At 49.7% G+C, this 14,182-nt stretch overlaps 2 protein-coding genes and 1 non-coding gene across 3 annotated transcripts; 1 reads left to right on the top strand and 2 right to left on the bottom strand.

Annotated features, from left to right (window-relative positions):
- Positions 1-1,965: 1,965 nt before the first annotated feature.
- On the bottom strand, positions 1,966-6,885 carry Phb2 (prohibitin 2). The gene is made up of 10 exons (XM_041638330.1): positions 6,594-6,885; positions 6,349-6,433; positions 5,965-6,044; positions 4,716-4,900; positions 3,915-4,044; positions 3,696-3,799; positions 3,204-3,281; positions 2,866-2,942; positions 2,445-2,450; positions 1,966-2,304 (listed from the first exon to the last, which is right to left on the bottom strand). The coding sequence occupies exons 1-10, from the start codon at positions 6,718-6,720 to the stop codon at positions 2,277-2,279; spliced, it is 900 nt and encodes a 299-aa protein (XP_041494264.1). The 5' UTR covers positions 6,721-6,885; the 3' UTR covers positions 1,966-2,276.
- LOC121443669 lies at positions 3,365-3,617 on the bottom strand. The gene has a single exon (XR_005973683.1). It is a non-coding gene; the product is annotated as a small nucleolar RNA U89 (small nucleolar RNA).
- Positions 6,886-7,071: 186 nt separating the features above from the next.
- On the top strand, positions 7,072-13,988 carry Emg1 (EMG1 N1-specific pseudouridine methyltransferase). The gene is made up of 6 exons (XM_041634596.1): positions 7,072-7,276; positions 12,590-12,691; positions 12,793-12,934; positions 13,271-13,329; positions 13,399-13,548; positions 13,721-13,988. Exons 1-6 carry the CDS (start codon positions 7,109-7,111, stop codon positions 13,832-13,834), a joined length of 735 nt encoding a protein of 244 aa, XP_041490530.1. The 5' UTR covers positions 7,072-7,108; the 3' UTR covers positions 13,835-13,988.
- Positions 13,989-14,182: the final 194 nt, after the last annotated feature.

Raw genomic sequence — 14,182 nt, 5'->3', positions numbered from 1 at the left:
GGGCAGCCTATGGCAGGAGGACACACCTGTGCGCAGGGCAGCAGGCGGGCGGGGCCCAGGTGAGGCGCCAGTGGTGCCCGGCAGGTGAAGAAGGAAGAGGAAGAGTGGCGGCCAAGCTGGCTCTAGGCGGTTGAATCCGGGCCTTGATACCCCTTCCTTTCTTCTGCACCACTCTGGGGGTCAGGCGGGTCTGGTGCCAGGTAAAGGCCACCGCTCACGGGGTCCTGGGGCTACGCTAGGAGCTGTAGAGTGCAGTGAACTGATGTGTGTTGGGGGCTGCGACGGGCTGTAGAGTGGTAGGGGGCTGGCTCTCAGGTGGACAGCAGAGGGGTACGGGGGGCAGGGCTGCTGAAGCTGATTTTGGTCTCAAGGATGGGCAACTCAGGGTGCGCTTGGTGTTGAGTAGCAAGGCTCACCCGGAAGTGTCCCAAATGACGCGGAGGTGGGGGATGGGAGCCAGAGATCTGGGGCTTCTCCACAGGGTGCTTGGGCTTAGCCAGGACTGATCTTGGAGGTGGACTGGTTGGGCAGGGGCCCTCGTCTTACCCAGCAGTGTTTGGGTGCTGGTTGGGAGTCTCTAATACTGCCGGGTAATGATGGAGGCCCCTGTCCCCGTGTCAGCGTCGTCCATTGCTTCAGATCCCTGGTCCCTACCTGATAGCAAACTCCTTCCTCTGCCCCACATACCCTGAAAGCCCCTTCTCCTGAGTTAAGGGTGCTGCAGAAATGGTTCTCGGGTTGGCTGCTCGCCCACCGGAGGAACACAATGGCCCCGGCCCCTCCTCCAACCCAGTGTGATTTGTCATCTGGTAGACTGAGAACCTACCTGACGCAGACTTTGGCCTTGGGATTGAGCACGCACTCAAGAGCCCCCAGCCAGCCAGCTCTAGCACCTGATCAGCTGTCGTCTGGTTTTACGTTGGCCGGCTCTGGGTCCATCTTCCAGTGCAGTGTTGGATGGTTGAAGTACGAAGCTCCTAACACTGTCTGGTAAAGATGGCCCCCGGGTCAGTTCCCTCAACAGTGACCTTCCTGGAGCCTTGAAGACCATGGAGGCCACCAGACCAACAACCTCTGACCTTTAACCTTCTGGATGGGGTGTGTATGTGTGACTCACTTGGCAAAGGGGAACAATGGGAAAGAGACAAAATGGCTGCCTCCAGAACAGCAGCAAGATTTGGAAACACACTTGGTCCCTAGGCTTTTCCACCCTAGGAACGTTGAATGTCTGTGAGAAACAAGGGATACTGGTTTCGGCCTGAGAGAACCCAGGGAGCTGAAGCTACCACACCCTCCAGCCCTGTCTGAGGTTCACCTTTTCTCCTATTGCATTTGATAGTTTCACATTATTTATCTACCCAGAAGGAAAAAGATGGCAAAGGTTCTAGTGAGGGGCAGGTTATGAGCAATGGCTTCAACTTTCCAGTACTTGGATGTAGTGTCTTCAGAATGAGGCAATCTGTGGAAAAATAGGTTCTTGTTCAGCTGGGCTCCAGGGCGGTGGGGGCGGGCAGCCCACCTCCGTAGGGATAACCCTACACGCAAATAGCTCATCGTATCTGGGGACTAAGTAGCAGTGCTAACAGTGTGCATGGCCCACTGGGCTTTAGAACACACATGATCTCCCCATAGCTACACAGAAGCTGGTAACCAAGGAAGCAGCTCCCGTTGGGGTCATCAAATTTTCAGTTTGGCTCAGCAAAGCCACAGCTGCCCCAGCTCACAAAAGATGTTATTAAATCAGCAGGTTCATTTGGTAGACACGGCGGCTGCGGTGAAGGGGTGTGTAGTTGGGCCTTTGACTGAGATCTGCTGCTCCCACCCAGCTTAGCGCCTGTTTTGGAGCCAGCAGGCTCTGAGGACCCGCTGTAAGGCCAGATCACTAGTATTGCCAGACTGCTTGTGCCACCTGCTGGCAGAGACCCAGAGTGCACCCTCTCTAACTCACTCAGGCAAAACCCTGGCTTCAGTTTAAGTAATAAAAGTTTTATTGAGAATTTCTGGGATGGTGGTTATCTCCCCCCATGGGGGTGGGACAACAGTGTAGGGAATCTCCGAGAATCACACTGCTTCTCCCCTCCCCCAGGCCAAGACAGGGAGGAGGAAAGCCCTCAGCAACAGCTGGTCTTCAGTCTTCCTTAATCCAAGAGGGCCAAGTACAGAGGACTCTGTCACATGATGCTTGCAGGGTGGGGCGTGCTTGACCTCCCTAGCTGGCTCCTCAAAACTAGCGAGAAATGCATCCACTCTGGTGGTGGAGTTCTCCAGCCCACAGCTCATTTCTTAGCCTTAATGAGGCTGTCGCTGTAGAACAAAGGGAAAAATGTTCCTGATGTTATGGGCGTCATAAATGTGAGATGCAAACCACACCAAACTATCCCCTTCCCAAAGGAAGGTCTGGGAGCAGGTGGCCCCCATGTCCCAGCAGGGATGCAGTTCCTTACCTTCCCCTACAGCCAGCACAGCATGGAGTCAGCAGGAAACAGAAAGAAGAGATAGACATGATTGTTAGCTTCAGGCCCCTGCTGCCCTTGACCCTTATACCAGCTCCCCCATGACTGCCCTTTTGGCTTCTGCAGCCCTGATACTTTCACTGCCAATGAAGCAGCATTCAGGTTCTCCAGCCAGAATTCGGAACTCTGTCGGTCACCACTTTTCACTAAGTATTTATAAATAAAGTGCCTTTTACACAAGAAATCCCATTTTGTTTTGTAAAGTCAGTCCTTGAGAATGTAACATAGGAACTGCCAACCAGTCAGACACTGACTTTTCTGACCTTGGTGTTCAGGGAAACTGTCAAGGGCCCCATGATGAACAGATTCCAGAACCCAAGGACCCTGCTCTCTGCACAGCGACATCTCTTACCGAGTAAAGCTTTCATCCTGTAGATTCAGCACAAGGTTGTCGGCCGTGAGATAGATGCGGTTCTGGGACGTGGCGATCTACAGGACAGGGAATGGATCCTGTGTTAGAGGCCTCAAGCCTCCCTGCCATTCAGTGACCCACCCAGTAACCAAGAGGACACAGCAGTGAGAAGCCTCGGTGTCACACTTCCGTAACACACCCCACAAACACAAAGTCTGAGGAGTCACTCTTGGGGAAGGCACCAAAGAATCAAGCTCTAACCCCATCGTGTGATTGTGTATAACTGGATACTTTCCCTCTCAGCGGGCAGTCTTGGGAGAGTGGGGCCTTCCTCTCACCGTCTTAGAGATGTTCTGGGCGGCCCGGATCTTTCGGAGCTTGATATAGCCGGGATTCTTGCTCAGTGCTTCTCCAAGGTAAGCAGGCAGGGTTAAGGGTTCATCTAGGCCAGGTTACACCTGCCACAATGTGCGCCCCCCACCCGCCCTGACCTCTGGGCTGTCAGATTCAAGGTTGAGCTCACATAAGCCACTCACACTTTGGCCCCCCTCTGTGGGCCTCCCTGCAGGCTGCTGCCAAGAACTGTGGTAGCAGCAGACATGAAGGCAAGGCCAGCAATGCTAGTGATCTGTTTAAAAGCGGGAAGTCAGGTCTCAGGTACCCCCACCAAGATTACAGATCTCATCATCCCCCCCCCCCCCCAGCCAAGAGTCAGCAGGCACAGTCGCATTCGCCTTGGTCTCATCAGCCAGCCCACGAGGGAGGATGGGAAGCGGGGCGGGGCAGCCCAGGGGCCAGGCCAGGCCAAGCTCTCTGCGACACAAGGATATCATCTTGGCAGCCTCAGCCTCCCCCTCAGCCTGCACGATCTTCTGTCGCTGTTCCTGCTTTGCTTTTTCCACCAAAAACTGGGCCCGCTGGGCTTCTTGCTGGGCTGTGGTGGCAAGTGAATGAATGAGGTTATGGCTGTGGGTGGCAAGACTCCAACCACATGCAGTCCCCTTCCCCCACCTCCAGGAGCCCATTGATCTACTCCTCAGGTGGCTTACCCACTTGTTTGGCTTCTACAGCAGCTGTGTACTCTCGGCTAAAGCTCAGCTCGGTGATAGCTACATCGTCCAGAATGAGACTGAAGTCCTTGGCGCGCTCCGTGAGCTCTCTTCGGATCAACAGGGACACCTGGGGCAGGAGTAGAGCAGGGAAGGGAGGGGTGGCTTGAGGGGATCAGAACTGGAAGGAAGGTGATATTGCTATAACCACCCGAATACCAGAGCTCCCGAGTATGAACAGCAAAGCCACCCCTTCTTAAGTCCTCACACATTCATTAGAAAAAAATCTGATTCAATGTCTTCATGTGACAGAAGAGGACCAGAAAGGTAGCATGACTGCCCCATGTCACACTGACTCCTAATCTTCCCTTTCTTCCATGCAATATATATCGGCTTAGCTTCCTGCCAAACAAGAAAAGAATTTCTTGAGATGTGGGTAAGACTATTATAACCATTGTTTCCTCCTATGCTTCCTTCTTAACACCTGGTATCGTGTTCTATAGTTGTTTCGCTTTATTTACCAGAGTGATAATCAGCACAGCTTTCCCACATCAAATTGGCTATGCAGCCAAAGATAACCCTAAACATCTATGATCTTCTTGCTGCTACCTTCAGAGTGCTGGGGTCATAGGCGTGTGCTACACCTGGTTTAAATAATGCTTAGGATTAAACCCAGGGCTTGTGTATGTACGCTAGGCAAGCACTCACCAGCTGAACTACAGCTCCACCCCCACATCCTTCTACTTCTATAAAATGCCCTTTTAGTACCCAGGACCATGCAGACAGCACTAGGAATCAGACCTGAGCCCGCTGGGTAATCAGCTGCGAGGCATTGAACTTGGCCACCACACTCTTGAGCACCTCGTTGACAATGGATGGCAGCACTCGCTCCTCATAGTCTAGCCCGAGGCGCTGGTACATGCTGGGGAGCTCCTGGGCATTGGGTCGAGACAGCACACGCAGGGAAATGTTCACCATCTGCAGGTCTAAGGGCGAGGCCAACAGTGACTGGTTAAAGCCAAGTTCCCCATCAGCGGACCCCCAGGCTTTTGCTACTGTACTGGGTGCAACCTCCAGTGTGGGCACAACTGTGGGTCTCCCCCTAGACTCCAACGACTTGAGAACCAGAGCTGTCAATTTTCAAGGCCTATGACTTAGCAAATGAATGCACGACACACATCAAAAACAGCACAAAGAAGTACAGTGCTGTGGGCCACTTGCCTCTGAGTGTACGCGTGAATGAGGCAGGGCTCCTAAGTATGGTCTACAAGGAAGCGGCCAGTGAAGAGTGGAGAGTTCCTCCAGAGCCAAGATACACTGCGGATGTACTCAACCAGTCAACAGAAAAAGGCCTTAAAAAGACTTGCATCTGGGAGCAAGGACGACCATAAAGAAAGGCAATTCTAGGATCCAGTTTATGTTAGGCAGAAAGTACGTCAAAACTGTTCTGCCCAAATCCGCGAAGTCCTCTAAAGCCAACAAGGACACCGAGTCCCGGATGTAAAAGCAAAGAGTCTTTATTTTAATCAAGTTTGCAAACTCAGTCTCTCCGCATGTCCAACATATTGGAATAACCGGAGAGCCCCGAGCTCAATTAGAATTGGGTTTTTATAGTAGTAAAGGTGGGGGTGAGGGGCTTCTGAGGTTTAGGACCCCTGATTGGCTGACATTTGTCTAGGGGTGTCCTGGTGAGAGTGTGCTGGCAGGTGGTCCTATCTACAGTGGTTGGAATGTTAGGCATTTCCTTCAAACTACTGAGATTCAGACCTCTTATTAAATTTATCGAGGGCCAGAGTTCTACTCTGGCAGCTGATAATGGTTGGAAATAAAGAACTTTCTTTGGGTGACCTGTTCATACCTGTGGCTGACCCCACAAAAACGTGCCAGCATACCGCGTGTTGGAACTACTGTTTTAAGCCACGAGGCTCGCTCTTTGGAAGATACAGAAACCAAGACCTCAGAAACATTACCATTTCTGGTGGCTTTGCCAGGCTCAGTTTGTTTACTTGTGTCCCCACCTGCCATGCAGCTTCCGATTGCCCACACTTACCTTTGGAACCTGTAGGGGAGGAGATTTTTCGGGGTCTGGCCCGAATGTCATAGATGATGGGGTACTGGAACCAGGGGATCCTGGAGAGGAGAGGTCAGGGACAGGAGTTGGGAAACTGCAGTTTTATTGATTTTGACCAGTTTCCCCCCCTCCACTAGTCTTTGGGCCTGCTCCTCCCCATGACCACAGACAAGGAGATTCTCTTTTCCCTTTGCAGAACAGCCCTTTATGCACTGCTGGAGTTTCGGAGCACCCACTGTCCTAGGAGCTGGGGGGGGGGGGGTGAGTGAGGAAGGGAAAAAGCAGCTCTGAAGCCTGCAGTTAAATCTGGCTACAGCCGTCAAGGGTGAAGGGTCAGGGCCCGTTTGCTCTGCCCGCCATTACCTAAAGTGAAGTCCCTCGGCCAGGATTGTGTCCTGTTGCACGCCGCCGATCCGGTTAAAGAAGATGGCTCTATGACCACCTTCCACTGTGGGAAGAGAGGTGGGAATCAGGAGAAGGCGTTGATGAAAGTACTGGTCGGCGCAGAAGGGACGGGGATGCGGGAATGGGTAGGCGCCGACAGCTTGGGGAGGCAGGTCAGTGAGGCAGGGGACCAAGAGGTGCAGCCAGCGAAGGAGGTTGCTCACCGGTGAACACGGATTCGCGCACGCCGTAGGCCACGGCCCCGGCCCCCAGCAGCAGCTTCAGCGCCGTGCCCATGCCCCGAGGCCCGGCGGGCAGGCGTCCCGCTAAATCCTTTAAGTTCTGAGCCATGTCTGGTCCTCCCGAAGGCGGCGGCACCGGAGGTCAGGAGGGGGTGCCCGCCAGCCTCTACCCCACTCCAGTTTTCAGACCTCGCCCTGCACACGAGGATTGGGGGCCGTGGTGCTCGCAGGAGAAAGGGCACCGGAAGTGCGCTTCCCCCTGAACCCGCCCCTTTGCTTAGGCGGACCCGAACTTCGCGCACAGTAATAGCGCGTCCGGAAGTCCCGCCTCCTTCGGAGGCGTGTCCTTCTCGAGAGGTTTCGGTAGTTCCGGACTATTGCTATCGCCATTTCCAAGCGCCCTCGTTCAAAATGGCAGCTGGGAGGAAGTTGGCAGTGAGGACCGACGCGAGGTTCTGGTTTAAGGAAGTTAGCGCAATTTCCGGTCTGCTTACAAGATGGCTGCGCCCAGTGGTGGTTTCCAACCTCGTGAACGGCGTTTTGCAGCGCAGGAGCAGGATTGGGATAATGCGCCGCCTAAAAGACCCCGGTTTGGGGCAGGAAGCAAGAGCGGAGGCCGTAGACTCATTGTGGTGCTGGAAGGCGCCAGTCTGGAGACAGTCAAGGTAGTTTGGAACAGAGTGTGGAGTAGTAAGTCGATTAGGTTCTGTGGGGACCAGGGACCAGGGACACAGGATGGATGGAAAAAACTGAGCAGTGAAATGTGAAGGATGACCTAGTTTCGCAGGCTGCTGGAGCCCTGGGCTGGCAATCTTTTATTTTGCTCTTCTTGAGGCATTCGCGCTTTCACCTTTTAGTTGACTTATCAGGGAGTCTGTGATATAAAGTGGAAAGTGAGGGAGGCGTTACCTGTTAAGGTCTCAAATCCCAAAGGCCAATGACTTTCCAGCCTTTTATTGCTAAGGATTTAGTATTTTATTTTGGTAAAAAGACTCTTCTATCAGCTTGCTCTACATTTCTGCCTATCTTGAAGCATGTTTGGATCAATTATTTAATAAGCCTTCGCCTTTATTTTTTAATCTGTTATTTATTACCCTGAGCGTAGTCAAATGAGCAGTCTTATCTAAAAACTTTGTGTAGTGTTTGTGTATGTATGATAGCGCGCGCACACACACTCACACACACACCCTTTAAAGATTGATTTTACTTTTACCTATCTATGTGTGCAAGCCTGCATTTGATTGTGAGGCACCTATTGGTGCTGGGAACCCAAGTTGGTCCTCTGCATGACTCACTCCTAACACCACCCACCTCCATCTCCAGCCCCTTCATTCCATCTCTTGTGTCTCACCTTTCAGAGCTAAACTTCTTTAGTGTGTAGGGCCAGAAGTTTATACACACAAACACACATTGGTTGGTTTTGACATGCAGCCAAGGTTGGCCTGGAACTCTCCATACTCAGCCTCCAAAATACTAGTAATGATTGCTTGTCGGTGATTTTTACCATTCCTGACCTGACCTGGATTCTAATTTTGGTCCTTAGTGACGGTAAGGAAAGTGTGTCCTCACTTTGTAAAGCTGTGGTGTTTCCTAATAACTGAAGTGAGTCTTGTCCATCTTCTCTTCATTTGTGTGGGGTTTTTTTTTGTTTTGTTTTGTTTTGTTTTTTGTTTTTCGAGACAGGGTTTCTCTGTGGCTTTGGAGCCTGTCCTGGAACTAGCTCTGTAGATCTGTAGACCAGGCTGGTCCTCGAACTCACAGAGATCCGCCTGCCTCTGCCTCCTGAGTGCTGGGATTAAAGGCATGCGCCGCCATCACCCGGCTTCATTTGTGCTTTATTAAAACTTTGTGCTTTACTAAAACTTGCAGTTAGAAAACCTGTTTGTTTGTTTTTTTCAAGACAGAGTTTGTTTGTGTAACAGTCTTGGCTGCCCTGGAACTCTCTGTAGACCAGGCTAGCCTTGAACTCACAGAGATCCATTTAACTCTGCCTCCCAAGTGCTGGGATTAAAGTGGTACACCACCTATTTATTTTTATGTGCGTTGGGTTTTGCCTGCATGTACGTCTGTGCGAGGATGCCAGATCCCCTGGAACTGGAGTACAGGCAGTTGTGAGATGCCATTGGGTACTGAGACTTGAACTCGGGTTCTCTACTCTGAGTCATCTCTCCAGCCCCTATTATTATTATAGGCAGGGTCTCAGTGCTGGGATTAAAGGCGTGCACTACCACACCTGACTGCCTATTAATGTTAATTTTGGCAGTGTTCCTAACTGCTGAGCCATCTCTCCAGCCCCACTTTAAGTTCTTTGAAAGCATTAAGTTCTCTTCTACCTTAAGGATATTGAATGTTGGTAACTGCAAACTCTTTTTATAGTGGCTTTTGTATCACTACTACTTACTTTGTTATTGTTTTGAGATAGATATATGGTCTTACCATATAACCTAGACTGGTCTAGAACTTGCCATCCTTCTGCTTTTGCGTTAGCCTTCCGAGTGCTGGAATTGTAGTTATGGGACACCATATTCGGCTAATTATTGAGTATCTGTTGCTGTTCTACTTTACTTTGTTTTGTTTTTCAAGACAGGGTTTCTCTGTAGCTTTTGGAGGATGTCCTGGAACTGAACTTGCTCAGTAGACCAGACTGGCCTCGAACTTAACAGAGATCTGCTTGTCTCTGCCTCCTGAATGCTGAGATTAAAGGCATGCGCCACCACTACCCGGCCTGTTTTACTTTTTGAGACAGGCCCTCACCCTCTACCTCATGCTAGCCTAGCACTTGGTGGCCTCCTGGAGGCTGGGATTACAGGTGTGAGCTCCCACATCTAACTGGTGCTGCTGCTGCTCCCTCTTCATAGTGGTTAGACCAAGGAACTGCTGTATCACAGGCTGGGAGATGGTTTAGTTAGTGGATTGTTTGCCATGCAAACATGGGGACCTGAGTTCTAACCCCAGCAATTATGTAAAACGCCCAGTCCATGCTGGGCGTGCTCTTGTATGCCTTTAATTCCAGCTCTCGCTGAGACAGATAGGGAGGCAGATCCAGGCCAGCCCAGGCTACATAGAGAGACCCTGTTTAAAAAAAAAAAAAGAGAGAGAGAAAGAGGGGCTGGAGAGATGGCTCAAGTGGTCAGAGGACCTGGGTTCAATTCCCGGCACCCAAGTGGCAGCTTACAATTATCTGTAACTTTGGTTTTAGGGAACCCGCCACCCTCACTCAGGCATACATGCAGGCAAAATACTAATACATATAAAAATAAATAAATTTTAAAGAAAGAAAAAGGTCCATCTCGCTGGGCGGTTGGTGGCGCACACATTTGGGAGGCAGAGGCAGGCGAATCTCTGTGAGTTTAAGGCCAGCCTGGTCTACAAGAGCTAGTTCCAGGACAGGAACCAAAGCTACAGAGAAACCCTGTCTTGAAAAACCACAAAAAAGAAAGAAAAGAAAAACAGTCCATCTCAATTTGAAATCCCAGCATTGGAGAAACAGATGAATTCCTAGGGCTTGATGGCCTGCCAGCTCAGCCGAATTGGTGCGCTCAGGTTCAGTAAGGAACTCTCTCAGAAGAGAGGAAGACTCCAGACACCAACCTGTCCTTCTGTGCACACACAGCTGATGCAGGAGTTGAGAGGTGACAGTAGAATGGTACCTCCTATATACTTCCTATTATCAAGGAACCATTTTTGTTCATCACAGCTTGTGGAGTCATGTGATTGTTTACTGTGTTTCTCTGAGAGCAGACTATAACATTTCAAAATTTCCCTTGTATCTTTAAGAAACATCTTGATGTTTTCTATTGTGGTTCTTTAAAAGAAAATCCGGGCCTGGAGAGATGGCTCAGTTGATTAAGCAGATCCTTCTTGCAGAGGATCCAGGTTCAGTTCCAGCACTCATTTGACGGCTCACAAACATCTGTAACTCCAGTTCCAAGGGATCTGATGCCTTCCTTTGACCTCTGGAGGCACCAGGCATGCAGGCCAAACATTCATACACGTAAAACTAAGTAAATCTCGAATCAGAACAAAACCTCCAGTTTTATCATACTAATGGACTGAAACTGGATCATACAAAAGGTTCATTTTCTTCTATGATTAAGGGTATCCTAAGAACAAGTTCTTGATCATTTGTTCTGCCTTTTTTTATTTTTTTGGTTTTTTGAGACATTTTCTCTGTGTAGCCCTGGTTGTCCTGGAACTCACTGAGATCCGCCTGCCTCTGCCTCCAAGTGCTGAGATTAAAGATGTACACCACCACCACCACCCGGTCCTATTCTGACATTCTATTTATGTGTATGCCTGCATGAGTTTATGTGTACTGCATGTTTAGGCACCTTAGCTGGTCAGTCAGTCAAAGATCTGGAACAAGAGCAGGTGATTGTGGGTGGGCACTGGGAACTGAACCAGGTCCTCTGCAAGACCAAGTGCCACAGGTGCTCTCTCTCTCAGTCCCTGCTCTAACTTATGTGGGGCTGGAGAAATGAACGGCTCAGCAGTTAAGAGCAGTGGTTGCTCTTCCAAAAGACCAGGTTCAATTCCCAGCACCTATATGGTGGCTTGCATATTAACTCCAGTTCCAGGGGATCCAGTGTCCTCTTTCAGCTTCCACTGGCACTGCATGTATGTGGTGTGCAGGCATACATGTAGGCAAGCATGTACAAAAATAAAACTATTTATTTCTAACTGCATATGTGTGCGTACCACATGTGTTTGGGTGCCCTTGAAGGCCAGAGTGTTCAGATGCCTTGGAGATGGAGTTATAGCTCACATGACGTAGGTGCTAGGAAATCAAATCCAGGTCCTCTGCAAGAGTGATGTCTCTTAACCACTGAGTCATCTCTCCTACTATTTGATTATTAATTTCAAAACTTCACTCTCCCAAATATTTAGAAATGTATTGTCACTTTATCTTTAGACATGAAAAGCTCTAGTGATACACGATCTTGCAGAGCCTGTGTTTGTACATAACTATGTTTTTTGGTTGTTTCAAAAAATTTCCCAGCCAGTGTGTTCACTCACTGACAACCGAGGGGGTAAGGGGTAGGTTTTCTACCGTGTGGGTTCTGGGGAATGATCTCAGGTCAGTCTTGGCAACAGGTCCTTTACCTGCTGATGGCCGTGTTTATAGACTTCTTTTTGCATGTGGTGTGTGTGTACTCGAGTGTGTGTGGAAGTCAAAGGACAGCTTGTTGGTTCCCTCCTTGTCTGCTGAGCTCTCCAGCCAGGACTACACTTGGTCTTACTGACCATCCTCATGTCCCTTGAGATTTTAAACTGGAATTGACAGAGTCCAGCCCTGAGCAGCCCTCACTTGCCCCTTTTATGGCATGCATGGACATGCAGGGCACTTCTCAGGTGTCACATACTTCTGACACTAGAACTTTTGGCTCTTTGCTTGAGAGGGTTCTTGGGTTACAGGGCAATTTTATATATAATCCTAGTTCTCCAGCGCCTTCCCATTTTATTCTAACTTACTTCCATGATTTTATTTCGTAGTGCTGGGGATGAAATAAGGGCCGTGCTGAGCCCTCTGCCACTGAGCTACAGTACCCCTTTTTCTCAACGATTTGCTTATTGAGTTTTTTTGTTTGAGGCAGGGTCTTGCTGTAGCCCAGGCTGGCATGTTCTTAGCACATACATATACATACTGTTCTTATGATGAGTCTTTTTCATGAACTCCTGATTCTAGAACTTCTGTGACCTTGCCTGATAGCCAAAGGCCTTAAAAAGTCAATGTGGTGTGTCTTTATACCCCTCCTTTTTGGCTGTAAGATAGTTGGCTCTGTGTCTGTCTCTTACAGATAAAGCTAAACGTAGCCACATGCTAATGCCCTGAGAAGCTTTCTGGCCCTACTTAGTGTTTTGTCTTAGGTCTAGAGTGGGCTTGAATTTGTCTTGATGCTGATTGTTCAGGGACCACACCTTGAATTACTGGACGAGATAATAGAATTCTCGTTGCTCTCATGTTCTCTGTTCTGCAGGTAGGGAAAACTTATGAGCTACTCAACTGTGACAAGCACAAGTCCATGTTGTTGAAGAATGGACGGGACCCAGGGGAAGTCAGACCAGACATCGCCCACCAGGTAACTGTTGGGTAGAGCTAATGGCCTCTGAGCTGTCTACAGAAGGCAGCAATACTGCTGTTTTCCAGGCTTCACAGTGCCCTGCTGTCTCCCTTTCTCAGAGCTTACTGATGCTGATGGACAGCCCCCTGAACCGAGCTGGCTTGCTCCAGGTTTATATCCATACACAGAAGAACGTGCTGATTGAAGTGAACCCCCAAACGCGAATTCCTAGAACCTTCGATCGCTTTTGTGGCCTCATGGGTGAGAAGCCTTAGGACTTAAGTTCTGAGTGAACTTGGCAAAGTGAAGAGAGGAAAGGGGTCACATACTCAGTCCGTCAGCAGTGGGGAGCTACTGCCAGAACAGGCCCCTGGTATTTTTCCACATATACGGAGATTTGACTCCTGTTCGGTTTCTGTGTAAGGGATAAAGTTGACAAGCCTGACAGTGTCTGTTCGGAACATCTTTGAGGATTCAGTGCGGATGTAAAGGGACATACAAACACAGCCTAGTTTCCGGGGAGGGGGTGTTCTGCGCGGGTCACTGGGAGAATGTGATTTCATCCCACTTCTGAACTTTCGCTTTTCCCCTTCCTAGTTCAGCTTTTACACAAACTCAGTGTCCGAGCAGCTGATGGCCCTCAGAAGCTTTTGAAGGTGAGCTGGGGAAACCTGTTGGTAGGTTCTGGGGCTGGTTCTGGGGCTGACTTTGCTTTTTCTTCTTAGGTAATTAAGAATCCAGTGTCTGACCACTTCCCAGTTGGCTGTATGAAAATTGGCACTTCCTTCTCCATCGCAGACGTCAGTGATGTGCGAGAGCTGGTACCCAGCAGTGACCCAGTTGTTTTCGTGGTGGGGGCCTTTGCCCACGGCAAGGTACAGTCTGGCTTCTCTTATGTTTCTGCTGTGTCTCTAACAGACAGAGCTAGAATCTCCAGTTTTTGTAGAAGTTTGAGATTGAAATATACTGCCGTTGAGACAGTAGCTCACCCATGAGGTCTGAACCCACTACAGGGAAGCATTGCCTGATCAGCTCCTTCTCTCTCAGGTCAGTGTGGAGTACACAGAGAAGATGGTGTCCATCAGCAACTATCCACTTTCTGCTGCCCTTACCTGTGCCAAACTTACCACAGCCTTTGAAGAAGTATGGGGCGTCATCTGAGAGCAGCAGAGCCTAGTTCTCAGACAGGACTCTTGGTGTTACGTCTGTGGACTCCTAATGTGTCTGCTGGAAGATCATCTTCTATACCAAGATGGCAGAGTGGGAGCCAACACTGTATTTCCTATAAAGACTGTGCTTTTTTCTTTTTTGCAAACCTGATTGTTTTGAGGGTTCTTAAACTCAGCAGTACACGGTAGTGTAAACTGTCCCCCTTGGGTTCTGCTGTTCCGGACTTTGAAGGTAGGCCTTCCCGATATCTTAGATTCTTGTGCTCTCGAGGAGAGACCCCGATGAGCTCAGCTTCAGCGAGCACAGCAAACATGTATGAAAGAAAGCAGTCAGGAATGC

This window comes from Microtus oregoni, unplaced genomic scaffold (genome assembly GCF_018167655.1).
Source record: "Microtus oregoni isolate MIOR12 unplaced genomic scaffold, Mior012 000002F_ref0000024, whole genome shotgun sequence".
NCBI classification, from domain to species: Eukaryota; Metazoa; Chordata; class Mammalia; order Rodentia; family Cricetidae; genus Microtus; species Microtus oregoni.
This window is presented reverse-complemented; position numbering and strand designations above follow the sequence as displayed.

Coding starts and splice junctions, on each gene's coding strand:
- Phb2 (XM_041638330.1), bottom strand. CDS start 6,720: ATGGCTCAGAACTTAAAGGATTTAGCGGGACGCCTGCCCGCCGGGCCT. Junction 6,434..6,593: donor GCGCGAATCCGTGTTCACCG/GTGAGCAACCTC, acceptor CTCTTCCCACAG/TGGAAGGTGGTCATAGAGCC. Junction 4,045..4,715: donor TGATTACCCAGCGGGCTCAG/GTCTGATTCCTA, acceptor CTCCTGCCCCAG/GTGTCCCTGTTGATCCGAAG.
- Emg1 (XM_041634596.1), top strand. CDS start 7,109: ATGGCTGCGCCCAGTGGTGGTTTCCAACCTCGTGAACGGCGTTTTGCA. Junction 12,692..12,792: donor GACCAGACATCGCCCACCAG/GTAACTGTTGGG, acceptor TCCCTTTCTCAG/AGCTTACTGATGCTGATGGA. Junction 13,330..13,398: donor GCCCTCAGAAGCTTTTGAAG/GTGAGCTGGGGA, acceptor TTTTCTTCTTAG/GTAATTAAGAATCCAGTGTC.